The sequence below is a fragment of the Puma concolor genome, chromosome C2 (genome assembly GCF_028749965.1).
Source record: "Puma concolor isolate L17-30 chromosome C2, mPumCon1.1.hap2, whole genome shotgun sequence".
Classification (NCBI taxonomy): domain Eukaryota; kingdom Metazoa; phylum Chordata; class Mammalia; order Carnivora; family Felidae; genus Puma; species Puma concolor.
Window position 1 is genome coordinate 104,638,543 of NC_141675.1, and position 19,359 is coordinate 104,657,901.

Below are 19,359 nucleotides of genomic sequence, written 5' to 3' on the forward strand. Positions count from 1 at the left end.
TCAGTCGGTTTAGTGTCCAACTTCAGCTCAGGTCATGATCTCACGGTTTGTGAGTTCGAGCCCTGCGTCGGGCTCTGTGCTGACAGCTCAGAGCCTGGAGCCTGCTTCAGATTCTGTGTCTCCCTCTCCCTCTGCTCCTCCCCTGCTCACTCTCTGACTCTCTCTGTCTTTCAATAGTAAATAAACGTTAAAAAAAAAAATTAAAAAAAAAAAAAAGAAAATTGGCAGGTTAAATTTTCTTGAATAAGTGACAAAAGCCAAAGACAGAAAAAGAATATCTTGATACTTAACGATATCACATTTCTAAACATTTATGTGGCAAAAGCCAACATAAGTAAAATTGGAACAAGTTATACAAGGTGTGAGAAATATTTTCAAGAGATACCAGAAAATAAGAATACTAAAAGAAGGTCTATAATTCATTAACTATATGAACAATCTAGTAGACAAATGATCAAAGGATACCACCAGGTAGTTCGTTTGGTTTATTGGCCATTTTTATTTTTATTTTTAAAAAAAAATTTTTTTTTCAACGTTTATTTATTTTTTTGGGGACAGAGAGAGACAGAGCATGAACGGGGGAGGGGCAGAGAGAGAGGGAGACACAGAATCGGAAACAGGCTCCAGGCTCCGAGCCATCAGCCCAGAGACTGACGCGGGGCTCGAACTCACGGAGCGCGAGATCGTGACCTGGCTGAAGTCGGACGCTTAACCGACTGTGCCACCCAGGCGCCCCATATTGGCCATTTTTAAATGACAAGAGGCTGCCTCACTGTTAAACAGGGACATTAAAAACTAAGGCATTCTAATTTTCCAATTTCTGTCAGATTAGGAATAATTTAGAAGTATGCTAATATTAGGCGTAAATATAGAGAAATAATCTCACACTGCTATTGAAGGGCAAAGGGCAGGGTTATGTATTTTTAAGCACACACTTATACCTGACCCAGGGAATTCCCTACTCTGTATCCACTCTAAGGAAACACTCACATGTGCACAGGGGGCATGGTTATGAACAGTGGTATTTACAGAAGGAAAATATTGGGGAAAACCTAAGGGCTTATTAATGGGGAAGTGGATAAATCAACTACAGGATGTCTAAATTATGGAATAGTATGTCACAGTTAATTTTTAAAATGAAGTAATTTATGTATGGGCCAACATGAAAAAAAACTAAAATGTGTTATTGGGTTAAAAATAAGTTATGGAACTATAAATACAAACTATTTATATTTACATTTATATTTAATTATATATTTATTTATATTATTAATTATATATTATAATATGTTATATTATAATATTATAATATATTAATTATATATAATAATATACTATATTATTAATTATTTATATTATTTTATTTAATTACTTATATAATTATATTTATACTTAATATTACATATTATACCTTTCACAGTAGAGAAAATGAAACTATTTCTACCTATATGTAAACACAAATGCATGTCAACACTTAGAAAAAATGTCTGGAAGGATTCATACCAAATTGATAATGGTGGTTACCTCTTGGGAAGGAACAAAGATTGGGTGTGAGAGCCAAGGAGACTTCAGATATAGATGTAGTAGTTGAATTTTTATAAGAGAATAATTTCATGTGTTATTACTATAATTTTTAAAATATTTAAGTCAAATGTTATCACCTAAGAAATTCTATCTGATGCATTTTTCCCTTACAGGAAAGAACTAGAAATGAATCAGATGAGTTCAAAGGTGGAGAAGGAGAAAGGCCTGGTGGCTCAGCTTCAGAACATGGTTAAAGAGCTTCAGGTAATCATTTCTCATGTAGCTATATGTAGATTCATGGGTAATAATTGGTACTTTAATGACAAATGCTTTGCCAAGGTATCCATACCCTGAGGCAACCATGGACAGAAGCAGAAAAGAACAGTGGTTAAGAAGGAAAACTGCCACATTCCACAGATAAGTGACTTGGAAAAATTACCTCTTAAGCTTAGATTTTCTTACCGTAATAAAAACAGGTAATTTGTCGAATATTTGTGGTGAACCAAACTTTGTGCTAAAATCCTAGATACGTATTTTTTTCAGTTATTAATCTTCCTGACAGCCTTTGAGCTAATGTTATTAAATGCAATAGTACATTTAAGTGGTGAGCATAGTGCTTGATCTGTGGTGAGCATTCAGTGTTAGCAATTTAATTTTTTATGATGATTAGTCTTTGTGATTAGAAAACAATTCTATTTCTGTGCTGAAAATCTGTTTTGTACCTACTTGTAGTCTCCAAACATTATTTGGCAATGGGATGCTATTTATAAGTTTTAGACCATGTGGCTGTTTTACACTATTTGACCATGTTATAAAATAAGTATGAATGGATATATACACATACACACATATATGTAACTCCTCACATATGCTGTATGCATATACATCTGTATGATAGATGTTTTTCTTTTGGAGCTAAATATTTATCTCAGTAATGTAACCATTACTCAAAATAATTTTGAGCCTCTTTCTGATAATTATTTTCTGAGACATTTTAAATCAAATAAGAAAAACAGTCTCACTGATTTATAGGCATGATTTCAAACACAATATTAATCTCCAAGCGATTATCTATCATATTCACCAGGCTTGTCTTCAAGTGATACTTGACTTTATCCAAAATAAAAAGACTCAAAAATTTCAATTTATCCAAAAGACAAATTCTCTTACCTTCATGATTTAAAAAAAATGCTCTAGGGTGGCTCTAGGGTGCTCTAGGGTGCCTGGGTGGCTCAGTCGGTTAAGTGTCCAACTTTGGCTCAGGTCGTGATCTCCTGGTTTGTGGGTTCAAGCCCCGCATCAGGCTCTGTGCTGTCAGTTCAGAGCCTGGAGTTTGTTTGGATTCTGTCTCCCTCTCTCCTTGCCCCTCCCCCACTCATGCTCTGTCTCTCAAAAAATGAATAAACATTAAAACAATTTTTTTTAATGCTCTAAAGATTATTTCTGAAGAAATGTTCTAGAAATGTTTGTTTTAATGATAGTATTGTTTGGGACAAAGGTATTGGATCCCAGAATAACTAGTTGGAAGGGGATCACGTTTACTTGGATGTGGAAATCACAAATTTTTTAGCGCCTTCTCTGTCCCAACTCATCTACAGATCTGGTAGCCTACATATTGGCATGATCTAGAAATCGGCATCCTCGAAGCCATGGTACTCTAATTTAAAGGAAAGGAAACATGCTCTAAAATAGATACTATCCTTTTTCACTCCCGTCCTAACCTATGCCTAATTATTTAAGGTAATGTTATTGAACATCAGTGGCTTTCCTGTGCTGTACTATAATGATGCTATCAAGATTTGTAGAGCTATTTGCCCTTACACTACAAGAGTTTGGGGCTCTGAGAGTTCTTGTCACTAATTTCCTTTATCTAATAATTCTGCCTCTAATGGTATCAGATTACTACTCACCATAGCACTCCCCATTCCTCCACCCATTTTAATTCGTTACTTCGGATCTCCTGGTACTTGAAATCACCTGCAGACCAAGAAACCAAGTAACCAAGTTTGGCAGAACTGTGTGTGAAATTAAATTGATGCTGTTTCTTATGAGTAAGTTGCTTGAACTCAGATATTTATTTGATTCATCAGATATTTGCCCAAGATCCCAATAATTGAGATTGGTAAATGAATCCCAGATGCATGAGGTATTGTGTATAAAATTCATCATATTAGTTTTCATTAAGCTCTTGAAATTTTTTTTTCTTGTTCTATGAAAGGTGCTTCCTCTTCTTTTGGAAAGTCCTCTTTACTGTAGTTTCTCCTCCACGTATAGAATTTAATGAAGTTGCTCATCAACAAGGGCTGGGAGATCTGGAGGAAGGGCACATTTGAACTCTGGTCTTTGTAGTGATTTGGGGAAATCATTTAATTTCTATGTATTCTATCTTCTTTATAGAATGAAACCAAAGGTATTACATGACTTTTCTTAGTTTTGATACAGTTTTAAAAAATACAGTAAAGCTCTTGAATATAAAATATGCTACAAGCGCTTAGTAAAAGTCAAAATTATTTATTGCTGCAGAATCAGATACAGGATTTGAAAAGGGAACTGGAAACTGAAAGGACCACTCGAGCCAAGATGGAGAGGGAGAGAGCTGACCTCACACAAGAACTGGAAGACTTGAATGAAAGGCTGGAGGAGGCAGGAGGCACCCGTTTGGCTCAGCTAGACATAATGAAGAAACAGGAAACAAAATTCCAGAAGCTTCGCCAAGACATGGAAGAGGCCACACTGCACTTTGAGGCAACTTCTGCCTCTTTGAAGAAGAGACATGCAGACAGTTTGTCTGAGCTCCAGGGCCGGCTAGAAAATCTACAACAGGTCAAGCAGAAATTGGAAAAAGACAAGAGTGACTTACAGCTAGAAGTGGGTGACCTCCTGACCAATGTTGAGCAGATGACCAGAGCTAAGGTAAGCATCCTCAAGTCTACCTTATGGACTTCAGGACATGGAAGTAGGTAGGGGAGGCAAAGGAAAAGAAAAATAAACTGGATTGGTGACTTGAGGTGTTTGCTAAAGGAGGCTGTATTTCTTTAGATTGACTAGATCAGGCTTAAGCTCAGTGCGCATTGTTAAGGTCACATGGCTATTACCTGACTGTAGCCTGACAGTAGCTTCTGGTTTAATTGGAGTTCCAGGCCATGTTTCTTGTGGGTTTTTCTGATGATGACATAAGTAAGTAGGCTAGAAAGTGAAGCCACTAGCTATGTGAGTCGTGTGTCTCTCTTGAAGAATGGCTTTGCGTTGGGAGAACACCTCAGGGGTGGCTCAGATACTCTAGGGTCTGTCTCGATGAATGGTGGACGCAAAGAACTTTGCTAAGGGGAGAGACTTTTTTCTCCTTCATGTTCTCTGGCATCTCTTTAACCAGCCAGCATGAGAAGGAAGTTTCACCATGTATTCTTTCTTCACCTAGACCACTAATCCATATAGTATAAGCTCTCATATCAAATGACTAGTATCAGATCACAGGTAATGGCCATCCTATCTTCTGGTAGTTGAGAGGAGGCTTAGTTTAGGTTAAGCAGAACAAATAGAGGCCTCCCTCATTTTACTGAGCTTTGCTTTATTGTGCTTCACAGATATTGTGGTTTTTACAATTGAAGGTTTGTGGCAACCCTGAGGAAGTCTATTGGTGCCATTGATGCAACAGCATATGTTCACTCCATGCCTCTGTGTCACGGTTTAGTAATTCTCACAACATTTAAAACTTTTTCATTATTATCATATTTATTATGGTGATCTGTGATCAGTCATCTGTGATGTGACTATTATAATTATTTGAGAGTGCCAAGAACCATGCCCATATAAGACAGCAGACTTACTTGATAAGTGTGTGTGTTCTGACTGTTCCACCAACTGGCTATTCTCCTATCTCTCTCCCCCTCTCCTTAGGCCTCTCTATTCCCTGAAACACAACAATATTGAAATTAGGCCAATTAATAACCCTACAATGTCTTCTAAGTGTTCAAGTGACGGGAAGAGTTGTACATCTCTCGCTTTAAATCAAAAGCTAGAAATGATTAAGCTTAGTGAGGAAGGCATGTTGGAAGCCAAGACTGGCTGAGAGCTAGCTAGGCCTCTTGTGCTAAATGGCTAGCCAAGTTGTGAATGCACAGGAAAAATTCTTGAAGGAAATTAAAAGTGCTACTTCAGTGAGCACATGAATTATAAGCAAGTGAAACAGCCTTATTGCTGATAATGGAGAAAGTTTGAGTGGTCTGGATAGGAGATCAAGCCAACTACAGCATTCCCTTAAGCCAAAGCCTAATCCAGAGCAAAAGCCTAACTCTCTTTAATTCTGTGAAGGCTGAGAGAGGTGAAGAAGCTACAGGACATGGCTGAAACTAGCAGATATTGGTTCATGATGTTTAAGGAAAGAAGCAGTCCCTATAAAATAAAAGTGTAAGGTGAAACAGCAAGTGCTGGTGTAGAAACTACAGCAAATTTACTAGCAGATCTAGCTAAGATATTTCATGAAGGTGGCTACACTAAATACAGATTTTCAATGTAGACAATCTTCTGTTGGAAGAAGATTCCATCTAGGACTTTCATAACTAGGGAGGAGAAGGCAATGCCTGGCTTCAAAGGACAGGCTAACTCCTGTTAGGAGCTAAAATTGAAGCCAGTGCCCACTTACCATTGTGAAAACCCTAGGGCTCTTAAGAATCATGCTAAATGTACTTTGCCTGTGCTTTAGAAATGGAACAACAAAGTCTGGATGACGACACATATTTAAAGTCCACTATTGAGATCTGCTCAGAAAAGAAGATTCCTTTCAAAGTAGTACTACTCGTCGACAATGCACCTGGTCACTGAAAAACTCTGATGAAGATATACAAGAAGATTCATGTTGTCTTCATGCCTGCTAACACAACATCCATCCTACAGCCCATGGATCAAAGAGTCATTTTGACTTTCAAATCTCATGATTTAAGAAATACATTTTGTAGGTCTATAGCTGCCACAGATAGTGATTCTTCTCATGGACCTGGGCAAAGTATATTGAAAACCTTCTGGAAAGCATTCACCATTCTAGATTAAAAACATTCATGATTCACAGGAAGAGGCCAAACATTAGCAGGAGTTTCGAAGAAGTTGGTTCCAATCCTTCCGGATAACTTTGAAAGGTTCAAGGTTCCACTGGAGGAAGTAACTGAAGATGTGGTAGAAAAAGCAAGAGAACTGGAATTAGAAGTGGAGCCTGAAGATGCACCTGAATTGCTGCAATCTCATGATACAACTTTAACAGATGAGGAGTTGCTTCCTATGGATGAGCAAGGAAAGTGGTTTCTTGAGATGGAACCTACTCCTGGTGAAGATGCTGTGAAGGTTATTGAAATGACAACAAAGGATTTAGAATATGATGTAAACTTAGTTGATCAAGCAGCAGCAGGGTTTGAGAGGATTGACTCCAATTCTGAAGGAGGTTCTGTGGGTAAAATGCTATCAAGCAGCATCACATGCTACACAGAAATCATTTATGAAAGGAAGAGTCAAATGATGTGTCAAAACTCATTGTTGTCTTATTCTCAGAAATTGCCACAGCCACCCTAGCCTTCAGCAACTAGCAGCCTGGTCAGTCAGCAGCCATCAACGTTGAGGCCAAGACCCTCCACCAACAAAAAGATTATGACTCATTGAAAGCTCGGTTGATGGTTAGCATTTTTTAACAATAAAGTATTTTAAATTATGACATACACATTGCTTTTTTAAAGACATAATGCTAATGTGCAGTTAATAGACTACAGTATAGGGTAAATATAACTTTTGTGTGCACTGGGAAACCAAAAACTTCACTGACTCACTTTACTGTGATAATACCTTTATTGCACTTGTCTGGAACTGACCCCACAACATCTCCAAGGTATGACTATAGCCAGTGTCACATTCTCCTTGTGAGCAGAATTTGGGAAGTTATCTGGGAAAGAGACAAACCAACAATAAAACTCAACTTTCATGGACCATGGCCAGAAAAATGCAGCATTTCTTCAGAGATACTGAGTGACTCCTAAAATATTTAGCCTTAATTCCCTTTAAAAAACCACATTGGGTAGAAGGAAACACAAAACATCCTGCTTTTCCTTCTCTTTCTCTCCACTCTTCCTGCCAATTATCTTAGAATATAAATCTAGTAAGGATTTAAGTCCTCTCTCCTCTATCTCATCTGTATTCTGCCTTTTATATGGACTCATCTTTCTCTCAGCAATGAAAGCATGCTTTCTCCATGCCCTGTAGGCTTCATTTGCTTTCCTCAGCCCAAATGAGACTCTAGAAGTCCTTACTCTTTATAATTTTCTCTGCCTCTTGTTTATCCTCAGGAATTCTTCTGTTTCTGCATATCTTAGTAGGAAGTCATAGTCATAAAACTGTTGATAGGTTCACCATAAATCCATACTAATTAGGTATGAATTTCATACTTTCCAATTTCCTCTAGAATTTCATTGCTGCTCAGAAGTTCTTTATTCTTCTAATTCACCTTCTGTTTTATTTTAAACAAAATCCTCCCTCAGATTCTAACCCTGACTTTCTAAATCCTTTTCAATAAATGGTAAGACCTAACTGATAAAATCAAGACCATTCAGTATAACTTCTCTCTTCACCTTATATTTTTCTTACACTCATCCATTTCTTTCCTTCTTGTCCCAAAGAATAAAATATTTTTCCACATAACCATTACTCACCCATTGCAAAACAAACCAAAATAAAAAAGACTTTTCCTCAGACACTAGGAGAAGGAAGCAAGGTCTATCTATATCTGCCTTAATCTGTCTCCTTGACCAAAGAGTATTGTTCTATTTATCTATTGCTGTATAACAAATCATCCCTAAACCTTGTAGCTTGAAATAGCAATTTATTATCATCTCCCTTGGTTCTGGGGTTGACTGGCTTAGCTCAGATGGCAGTTGAGACTGGAGTCATCTGAAGGTTTATTCATTCCCATGTCTGTTTCCTGAGCTGGGACAACCAGAACAGATGGAGGCTAGATGGAAATCTCTCTCACCATGTGCCTAGTTTGGGTTTCCTCACAGCATGGCAGCCACAGAGGACTTGGACTTCTTACAAGGCAATTTAGGGAACAAAAGCAAGTATTACAAGAGACCAAGACAGAAGCTGCAACAATTCTTGTGAGGCAGACTTACAATGCAGTGGAGTGATTCAGTTATAAGTCACAGGTAGGGGTCTACACAAAGGTATGAATACCAGAGGGTATGGCTCACTGGGGAGTCATCTTTGGAGACGAGTACCCACCACCCACTAGCACTCACTACCTCCTCACTCCTATAACTCCCTCAGTGTCTTTTCTTTCCCCTACATTACTTAAAAGTATTCTCTTAAATTGTTTTTTCAAAGATCAGTAATGTCTTCCTTTACTCAGATTAGCATGTCTAAAACCGAACTTATCACCTTCTTCTGAATCTAGTGTTTCTTCTGGACATTTCTGTCACTGACACCCTGTTTATTCCCATCACCCAGGCTTAAAGCCTGTAATTGATTATGTGTTTCCTCCCTTGTTCTTTGCTTTCCAATCAATTCTTGCAGCAGGTCAATTCTTCACTGTCTTACAGTTTTCCATTCCATACCCACACACAGGTAGGACTTTCATTACCTTTTAACTGACTATTAATGTGGTTTCCTAAATTATTATTATTTTTTTGCTTCTAGTTTTTCTTTTCTCAATCTATCCCATATAGTATCCATATGAATATTTCTAGACATGGCTTTATAGAGTCATGTCCCTGCTTAACAGTGAACTCCAAATTGCTGCTTTTCAAGGTACCGTATGGCCTGTGATCTGACCCAATCTGCCCTGCCAATTTTAGATTCCATTACTGCTTCATGGACCTTCCATTTCAGCCAAGCTAACATGCTTGCCTTTCACCAAATATCTTTTCCCACCAATGTGCCTTTTCCAAACTAAGCCCTCTCCCTGGAATGCTCAAGTTCAACTTCCCTTATTAAAACTTTATCTATTTCAGAATTACTATAGCACTTTTGGGATCCCTCTTGTATTGCTGCATTATATAGTCTTTTAACTTTGCTTAAATAGAAAGCATCTCTAGGGCAGAAACTAGGTCTTATTTTACTCATGTTTACTACATGATATGCATAACCTGTATACTCAAGTACTAGCATTAACTTTTATATATGCCTTTTGGGAATTCTGTGGCACATAGATTCAGTGACTATCCAAGGTCATACAATTATGGCAGAGATGGGCCTTGACTCCAAATTCTGTTTATGTTGGTGTGTGGCCACATTGTGCTGCTACCTTAAATATTTCCTGGTGGGATAAATTGATTATGTTCATTCTCATAGGCATATATATTATACTTAAATTTTTCTTGAATTGTTTATTTCATCTTTTCCTGAATTATAATGCCAGGAATGCCAATACTCAGTGGTACAGTGGAAACTGAAGCATTTTCAAAAAGCATATTATGCTGACAGAGAAGCCCAGGGAAATTTAGAAGTTATAGTCAATCTCACAATTATCTTGATTATTTTGAATTCCCATTGGTTCCTGCATTTCTGGGAGACAGCATTTTTAGGCAGCATTTTAAGAATCAGCTGTAAGATGAATGTACATTATTCCATTAACCTTTTCTTTCCTAGTATCAAAATTAATGCCTATATTTATGCATTCTTTTGAAGGTACAACCATTTGAATGATATACCCTGTAAAGACTACCTTTAGATAAATAATTTCATTGTCTTTTGCAGATCCTGCTTATAAAAATACATTGTAAGTAGAAAACGCTATGCCAATGGTTAACATGGCCCATCAATACCTACCATTTGAAGCTATGCCTCAGAGCGCATGCCTTTTCTGTCTGTCCAGGTGGCTGCATGCTCTGCAGATATGCACAGCCCAGCTGGGCTTTACTACACAGGAGTCTCTTAAACACTGGGGATTCTCTGGCTCCTTTGCTAGCCATTTCCACACACCATTGACTAAGTTGTCTTATAGAGCTCCGTGTTCTTTCACCCTCAGCAAACAGATGCATAGCATAGAATATTCAGGGCCATAAACAGAAGTGCTATTTCTCACACCTGGATGTCTTCTTCCTGGCCCAGTTAATGGGTCATTTATTATTGGAGACAACATAAAATAAAGATGGTTTACATAGTTACCATATTTTTATCCTGTTTCCTCTGGCACTCAGGACTCATGACAATATGAGCCAACTGGATGTCAATGTAACATTCCCTTTGTTATTACTACTTCATATAACAGATACTTAGGAGTCTAGTTTTGGCTTTTTTTTTTTTTTTTGCCTCTGTACAGGCAGTTATCAGTTCAAATCTTAATTCTAATACTCACTAGCTCTGTGAATTTGGACAAGATGTTTAGCTTTTCTGATTCTGTCTTCTCGTTTATAGAAAAGAGTCAATCTGAACTTTTAAGGATATTTTGTTGAAAAAAATCAGTGTGCCAACTTTGTAAAATTGCTTTTAGGAGTGAGAGCAAACCTGTTCAACATATGAAATATAAGTAGACATTTCCGACCATCTAAAGACTGTTACATTTATCAATACTACAGCCTTTTTAAAGTAGTAAGTGGAGAGTATGGATAACTGAATGTGCCTGACATTTAACATCAGTGCTCTATCCTACATGATGCTGATGGCATTGTATGAGAAGCTGGTCATTGAATCTCTGCCAAGTTTGGCTGCATACTCACCAGCAAGCCTGGGTATGCTATGGAACATCTTTGAGCTTGAACTACATGACATTCCTTATAAGCCTCCAAATGGGCATGCACCTGATTTGGCTCTTCACTGGTTTCCTAATCAGTGGATAATATCTTCACCAAGCTAAAAAATAAATTTGGGGGTTGGGGATTATAAGGAAAGCTTGAATGTGACCTCTAAGTAAACTTTAGTGGGCATGTTGGCCAATCTCTCACTAAGGCAGTAATTTGATTGTCTTAGACATATGTTAAGTACCTATTTTGTGTCCAGCACCACACACTGCCTTGGGAATATAAGAAGATGTAATCTAGTAGTTTTTCACTGGGGGTTTAGAATAGTCACTAGTGTAAGCTTGAAGAGAACAATCTTCAACACAGAGTTGGCTCTAGCTGGAGGTCTCCAAGGTTTTTGTAGATTCAGGAGTTTCCCAGAGGACTAAACCTGACATCTTAAAAATGTTCCTCATCTTTGGCCATTGCTACATCATACAAATTATATTAATATTCAGAATATTAGGCTTACCACCAGATTTCACATGTGTCACCATTTTCTTGGAATGCCATTGGTGTGATCCCTTCTTTGTTGTCTTAATTCTTCCTTTTCCATAGAACTCATTGTAAAAACAACGATCTCACGGGACTGTTGTATTGAACGAGATTTAATACATGTAAAGAGCAAAACACAAAAACAGCTACCTATGGAACTATGGATCTCTAGAACACCAATGTCCTTTCTGACCATATTAATAGCAAGGATGCAAATTAAAGCTAGGTAAAGGGACACAACCATTATACATCTGACAGTTCTTGGTCCTATTTTAGAATCTTGAGTCTCAAAGTCCTATCATTCCCTTTCAGAGTGTGGCAAAAATCTGATGGTATTTAAATAGGTGGAGGTACAACGGCCAAATGGCATATCCCTTTCTCCAAGCACAAAATACCCATTCTGAGAAGCTGGAGTTTAGAATTGAGTGTTAACTCAACAGGGTTACCTTGAGCCTTCAGCCTTAGTGATCCAGAGGGTGCAGTTGCTTTGACAGTTCAAACTTCCATTAAGCCATGGCAGCTCAGATCTACCTACTTTCTCCTCTACTGCTTAGTCAGCGCTTTGGATTTCTTTCCTGCTTCCTCTGTTCCCTCCCTCTCCTTTGTATGTTCCCAGTTGTTTATTGAACTTCTTGTATGTACTACATACTATTCTAGGCACTTGGGGGGGGTGCTATCTGTGATCCAACAGAATCTCTATTCTCATGAAGCCTATTCTAGTGGGAGAGAAAGATAGTTAAATATATAACATAATGTCAGAAAGTGGCTGTGTACTTCATCAGTGTTTGGTATGTTTCCTTCTCCAAAAGAGCAAAGAATTCTAGAGAGGGTCCCAATACCCAGGGAATTTGGTTTCTCCATGACACCTACGGCCTAAGAAGTTTGGGCTCCTTAAAGTACCAGACCTTAAGTTTACTGTGTGTGATGAAATTAGAAGATACAGTTTTCCAAATGTTAGCTGTGGTCTTCAGAGCAGAAGAGAGCACAAGGGTCCCAGGAACCACCCTTTCCCTTTCCCTTTCTTTTTTTTTTTTTTTTTTAATTTTTTAACTTTTATTTATTTTTGAGATAGAGAGAGACAGAGCATGAATGGGGGAGGGTCAGAGAGAGGGAGACACAGAATCTGAAACAGGCTCCAAGCTCTGAGCTGTCAGCACAGAGCCCGACGCGGGGCTCGAACTCACGGACCGCGAGACATGACCTGAGCCGAAGTCAGCCGCCCAACCGACTGAGCCACCCAGGCGCCCCATACCATTTCCCATTCTTATGCAGCTAATTCAGCAGGAACTCCATGAGCCATGCTCAACTCTTCATTCTCAACCCTAGGCTAACTCTGAGAAGCTCTGTAGTCTGTATGAAGAGCGCTTGAATGAAGCAAATGTGAAACTAGATGAAGTGAGTCAGTTGGCAAATGACCTAAAAGCACAGAAGACAAAGCTACGGAGTGAGAATGGTAAGTAAATGTGCTGCTTCATTTGTGAGCCAGCCTCGGTCCCAGCAGCCTGGTGGAGGGACTCCTGAGATGATGAATCAGTTACTGAAACTGAGTGAATATTTAAAGATTCTAGGGGAGGAATGCAGTCTCTGGGTTAACCTTGTCCACGGACATGCTCTTGTCTGGTAAAGGTCCCCCCCCTCCCCCGTGCTGCTTTGGGAAGCTCCACCCAGCTCTCCTTCGGGAAGGAGAAAAGCACTATGCAGTTGGAGGAAGCAACTCTCAAGATCAAAAGATGACAGGGGCTGTCCACACAGCCTGTAAGGCATGACTTTTTATAGTGTCAACCTCATTGAAACAGACATTTTTTCTAATTTTCAATAATAAACCCATACTTTTTTTTATACTTAGTAAAAGCTATAGTCTATGCAATAGCCTACAAAGGCCACATTTTTGGACCCCTCATTATCTCTCTGACCTCTTCTACTACTTTCCCTTTCTCTCATTCTGCCTTGGCTGAGTTTTTAACACACCAGGCACATTCGCGTCCTAGGGTCTTGCTCTAGCCTCTTCCTCTGCCCAGAATACTCCGTTAATTCTCCAGAGACTTGAAGATGAAGGTTAATCAAACAGATATCTGAGGACGTCAGGATAGGCCTTGTTGAGAAGGCAACATTTGAGTGCTCTCAACCACTCTCTGCTTCTTTTTTTAGAGTATTTAATACCTTCAAACGAACGACATACTTGACATGATAAATGTGCTTATTTGTCTGTCTCCATCTGTGAGAATGTAAGCTTCATGTAAGCTTTGTTTTATTCACTGATATATGTCAGTCATCTAGAATAATGCCTGCCACTTATTGGTGCTGCACAAACACTTGATAAATAAAAAGTAGAAAAATGTACCAAGGTTTACTCTGTACTTTCAGCTACTATTGATAGTTTTCTGTGTTTCATGGTTTTTTCCCCCCAATCTTTTACATTGTGGCAATTTTTTTGTTTTTCTTTTCTTTTTTTCAATTTTCACAAGTTTTTTTTTTTTTTTTTTGTATCTTTCATACTTAGTCATTTATAATGGCTACTTCTAACCCGTCAAGTAGAGGGACTATAGTTTACTTAACCTTGCCTCGGAACTTGACTTGTTTCTCTGCTGTGAACAGCATGTGACTAGCTGTTTCTCTGTAATTAGAATTATTTTTAGGAATATATTTCCAGAGTTCAAATTCCTAGGTCAATGAAAACAAACAATATTCTTGCCCAGAGGCACATACTTAACAAAAAGAATAAAGACCATTTGGACTGTATCACATCCTTCTGCTAGTGGACACCTGTTTCTAGATAGTAATTCTAGAATTAAAGCTAAATTATAATGGGCTGGCAAAACTATAAACCTAGAAGCCCAGAAGATAGTGTTTTTGGTTCTAGCAGGGACACTGACTAGGATTCTTATAGTGGGAGCAGGGTATATGACACTTAGCCTTGTTATAAAATCCCCAAGTTGCTCTCTGCTATGTAGGACATAGTCTGTGGACTCTACAGTCCAGTGACAAGACTGGAGAATACTTATATGTCTGGCCCTAAATGATGTGCTGTATAAAATTGTTGTGATAGGCACTGCCTACCTCCCCCTAGGTTATTGGCATTAATTTTCTACTCACTTTTTTGATGAGGAAATTACTAGGTAAGTGAGTGGAGTGAAAGTGGGTGTGAAGCGATAATTCAGCTCAGGATGAAGGACCTTTTTTTTCCTTCCTTTAATTCTTATTTTCACCTTTTGGCTTTGTGTGAATTAAATTTTAAGTACATACCTATCCAAACCTCCTTTCCCCTCACTGGGTCTATGCTCTAGATTTTTTGTTGCTTTTTTGCCATTACCCACTAGTCTCATGCCCTGCCCTGTCAACATATCAAACTCCGCTTTTAAAGCCAGTCAGTGGTAAATGTGATCAATTAAGCCATGTGAAGTGGGCACGTGCTCTATAAGATACGTGATATATTAGTCTCAACCCCCTAGTGGATTGGCATTTCTTCAGGCTCCTTTTCAATATGATGTTGTCACCCAGAGATTTTCGGTTTGGTCCACAGAACACCAGCAATCATCAAGACCCTTGAAGAGGGCTTATGAGGTTAAAATGATTGCTTTTTTTTAGTTCTTTTGACATTTATATTGATGCTGCAAAAGCAGTGACAATTAAAACTACTTGAGCCTCATCAAGACACTCATCAAGACAGTGGTACCACACTGTACTATTAATCATTATATTCAGTGATACATACAGTTGTTTTGGGGGGGAGTCAGTTTTAGGTAAGAATGTCCTTAATAAAGCAATAAAAATCAATCCTATTACATCCTGACCCCAAGTATATATCTTTTTAATATTCTCTCTGATAACAAAAGACGTATGCTTAAAGCACTTCCATTTTGTTTTTTTAAAGAAGCTTTAAAAATTTTAATTCCAGTACAGTTAACATAGTGTTATGTTAGTTTCAGCTGTATAATACAGTGATTGAACAATTCTATACATTTCTTAGTGCTCCTCACAATGTGTGCTCTGAATTCCCTTCACCTTGTTCACCCATCACCGCCTTACCCCTCTGAAGTATGATGTGTGATTAAGTTCTGTGTTGAGCTAGCAGGTGTTTTCAGGGAGTATCTTATTTATTTGAAAGGACAAACTATGTTCTGACTTAAATATTTGGCAGATATTTTCTCAAAAATGAACAAAGTGAGTCTGTCGCTTCAAAGAAAACAACTGATATTATTTGTTGCCAATAATAAAATTGGAGTTTTAGGCAAAAATCAGATTCTGAAAGCCTGTATATGCCATCATGAGCTTGATGGTCTCAATTCTCAAAGACTTTTCTGATGAGATCACTAGTGATGTTAACAAACATGCTTTTTTAAATATTGTATAAGGGAATGTGTCAACATTTTGAAGATCTGCATAATTCAGTGAACACATATTTTTCAAATCACCACTGCATGATGTTATACAATCATGTGTGGGTGAAAGATCCATTCAAAGTTTAAAATGGACTCATAAAGTTTAATGTAACAGAGTAACACATTGCACCTAATCCTTGAGAAATTTCTATTTGTTGAGTTTTGGTGTTGTATCAAATAATCGTCACAATTATCTGAAAAGACAATGAAAATTTTTTTTAAAAATGAAAAGACTGAAGACTGTAAAATACATCTCCCTTCTCCATCTCCCTTTTCCAGGCTGGATTTTCTTCATATACTTCAATAAAACCCGTGTATTACAATAGATTGACTTCAGAGGCAAATATGAAAATCTAGTTTTTATTAAGGCAGATATTTTTAAAAATGTAAAATAATGTCATTTTTATCACTGACTTTTCTGTGGTTTTGGAAAACCACAGAAAATTTTTTTTTTCTTTAAAAAAGTGTTGTTTATGTTAACATATTAACACATCACTAAGATTTTTATTATTATTTGAAAATGAATTAATACATATTTAAGTTTTTTCTTTTAATTTCAAATACACCAACTATTAAAAATAAAATCCATGTAAACAAAATCTCTTTGGGGTACCTAATAAATTCTAAGCATATAGAGTGTTCCTGAGACCAGAAAGATTGAGAACTGCTACTTTAGCCCAAATAGATGCTTCCTTAGGATGCTGAGAGGTTTAGAACTTGTTTATAGCAAGAGATATGGGGGTCATAAATATTTGGGGCTTTTAGTGTTATACTAATGAAACTATGGGAGCAACTGCCTCTGCCCATGATTGGCTCAGCATCTGGTACTGTTGCTAATCACCAAGACATTTCTGTCTTATCATCAGTCTATCTATCAGAGAGGGTAGACTACAGTATAATGGAATCCCCCCCCCCCACCGTGGTCATAGCCTCTACTATTTAATGACTATTTCTAATATTTATTTAGCAATTAGTCTACAAAACACATTCATACTCATTTAATTTCCATTAACAATTTTTTATTGTCCTCATTTTAGAAGTGAGGCAAAGAAGTTGTAATTATCTAGAAATTATATAGCCAGAAATTGGTAGTGCCACATGAAATGAACAAGGGAGCATAGCCTAAAAGAATGTGTTATTCAGGGTTAAAAGCTTGATTTGAATCTACCTTCACCAACTACTGTCTGTGCATGTTTGTGTCTCCATCATATTCAAGTAAGTCTCCCTGGTTTCCCTTCTGTAATGTGGGTAATAAAGTACCGAAATAATCAAGGAGTTACGAGAATTTAACTAGATAGTAGTACCTACTGCATAGAAGATTCTCAATACATGGTAGCTAATATTACCTGTTATTGACTCAGACTCACTGCTAAAAATCAGTTCTTTATCAGGTCTCTTTTGTGAGTCCTGGAATGGAACATTGCTATGGTGCTGCTGATAACCGAACTCTAAGACCTTTTTAAGTATTATAAATATGTTGTAGGAGTCATTGTGGTTGCCCTTCAAGTGAACGAGTTAAGTGAGGAGATAGTGGATGAGGAGGAAGGCCATGATTAACTTACTTTGTGAAATGTTTCTATAGGAGAGCTCCTAAGGAGGCTGGAAGAAAAGGAGGCTCTGATAAACCAACTTTCCAGGGAGAAGAGCAGCCTCACTCGACAGATAGAAGAACTAAAAGGGCAACTGGAAGAGGAGTCCAAAGTAATGCATCTATTATTTCTCACCAGTAGCTTGACTGTATGTGTAAAAAAATACTAGTGCTTGATGGGGCAGTTTCAATATCTTCCCATACAAAAGAAGAGAGGAAAGTGCCTCAGAAGTTGTGGGAAAAAGAACATGGTGGACCTTGTATGTGCTGGGAAGGGCCTTGATCACTGAAGGATCTTCCTCAGTGATTCAAATTACTTGTCTAGTTTGTCAGATTTAGAGCAAGCAAACTGTGTATTTCCATTTTGCATTATTACTTGAACAGTAAGTCAGCAAGGCTCTTTATGGATCTTTGATTCTGAATTGCACCAAGAGGTTAAATTAAATAAAGGACCAGAATGAAACTAATGAGGCTGACTTAGTTCAATATTACTTTTAAGTTGTCAATAAATTATACATAGTGGTCATTTCTTCCTAAGAGGATATATAATGTTGCTAGCAGGTGACCCCAGTGAAAGTGGCTCTTTAAGGTGAAAGCCTATGAGAGAGAAATTCTTTGAGCTCTGGTTATTTCAAGTTAATTCTTCATTCATATTCAAGGCACCTTGTTGCTAACACCCCAAAGTGCCTCGCTTATTAGTAATCTCACTGCAAAGGCATCTACTCTGAGGTGAAGGTCATTGAGACTATGGACTTCTATTCTTAAATATTTTATTTTATTCCCTCCACTCTCCTTGTTTTCTATATTATATATACATTTTTATTTTTTATATGTTTGTTTATTTTGAGAGAGAGAGAGGGAGGGAGCACACACGCTCAGGTGAGTGAGTGGGGGAGGGGCAGAGAGGGAGAGAGAGAATCCCAAGCAGGCTCCATGTCATCAGTGCAGAGCCCAACGCAGGGCTCGAACTCACGAACCATGAGATCATAACCTGACCCCAAATCAAGAGTTGGTTGCTTAACCTACTGAGCCACCCAGACGCCCTAATATTATATGTACATTTTTAAATGACCACCATGGTTTGTACATCAGACATTCTGCTAGATACTTCACTCGTGTTATTTCAATCTTCGTGTAAGTCCTATGAAACCGGTAGACTTATATCTTTTTATATGAAGAAACCAAGGTTCTGAGAAGAAAAATAACATGCCCAAGGTCATACAGCTAGTAGTAGACAGTAAAGGAGTTGACGCAGGTAGTGAGATGATTTAATTTATATTTTGGAAGATCTCTGGCTGACTTCCCAGTGGCTTCCAGCTGGCCTATGAGGCCCCTTTGCATTGGTTCCAGCTTCCTCCTGTGACCTCGCATCATACATCTGCTTCTCTCATTTCCTCCCCTCCAGCCGCCCAGGCTGCCTCTCTGCCTCTTAAACAAACCACCATTACTCCTGCCGTAGGACTTTCTTAGCTGCTGTTTCCACTGTATACAGGTCCATCCTCAAGGGCTTTGGGCAATGATGAGAAGAAGCCAAACATTCTACATTGTGTCACTCTGTTTTAGTTTCTTTCTGCTGTCAGCATTTTTTTTTAAATTAATTTGTTTATATGTTTGTTTTGTGTAT

The 19,359-nt window shown here is 38.0% G+C and overlaps 1 protein-coding gene across 1 annotated transcript in view; it reads left to right on the forward strand.

Moving 5' to 3' along the window:
• Positions 1–19,359, forward strand: part of MYH15 (myosin heavy chain 15) — a 146,543-nt gene that overhangs the window by 77,070 nt on the left and 50,114 nt on the right. Inside the window, exons 26-29 of the mRNA XM_086675516.1 lie at positions 1,698–1,788; positions 4,048–4,437; positions 13,095–13,221; positions 17,730–17,848. Coding sequence (XP_086531642.1) covers positions 1,698–1,788; positions 4,048–4,437; positions 13,095–13,221; positions 17,730–17,848 — 727 coding nt within the window. The remainder of the gene's footprint in view (positions 1–1,697; positions 1,789–4,047; positions 4,438–13,094; positions 13,222–17,729; positions 17,849–19,359) is intronic.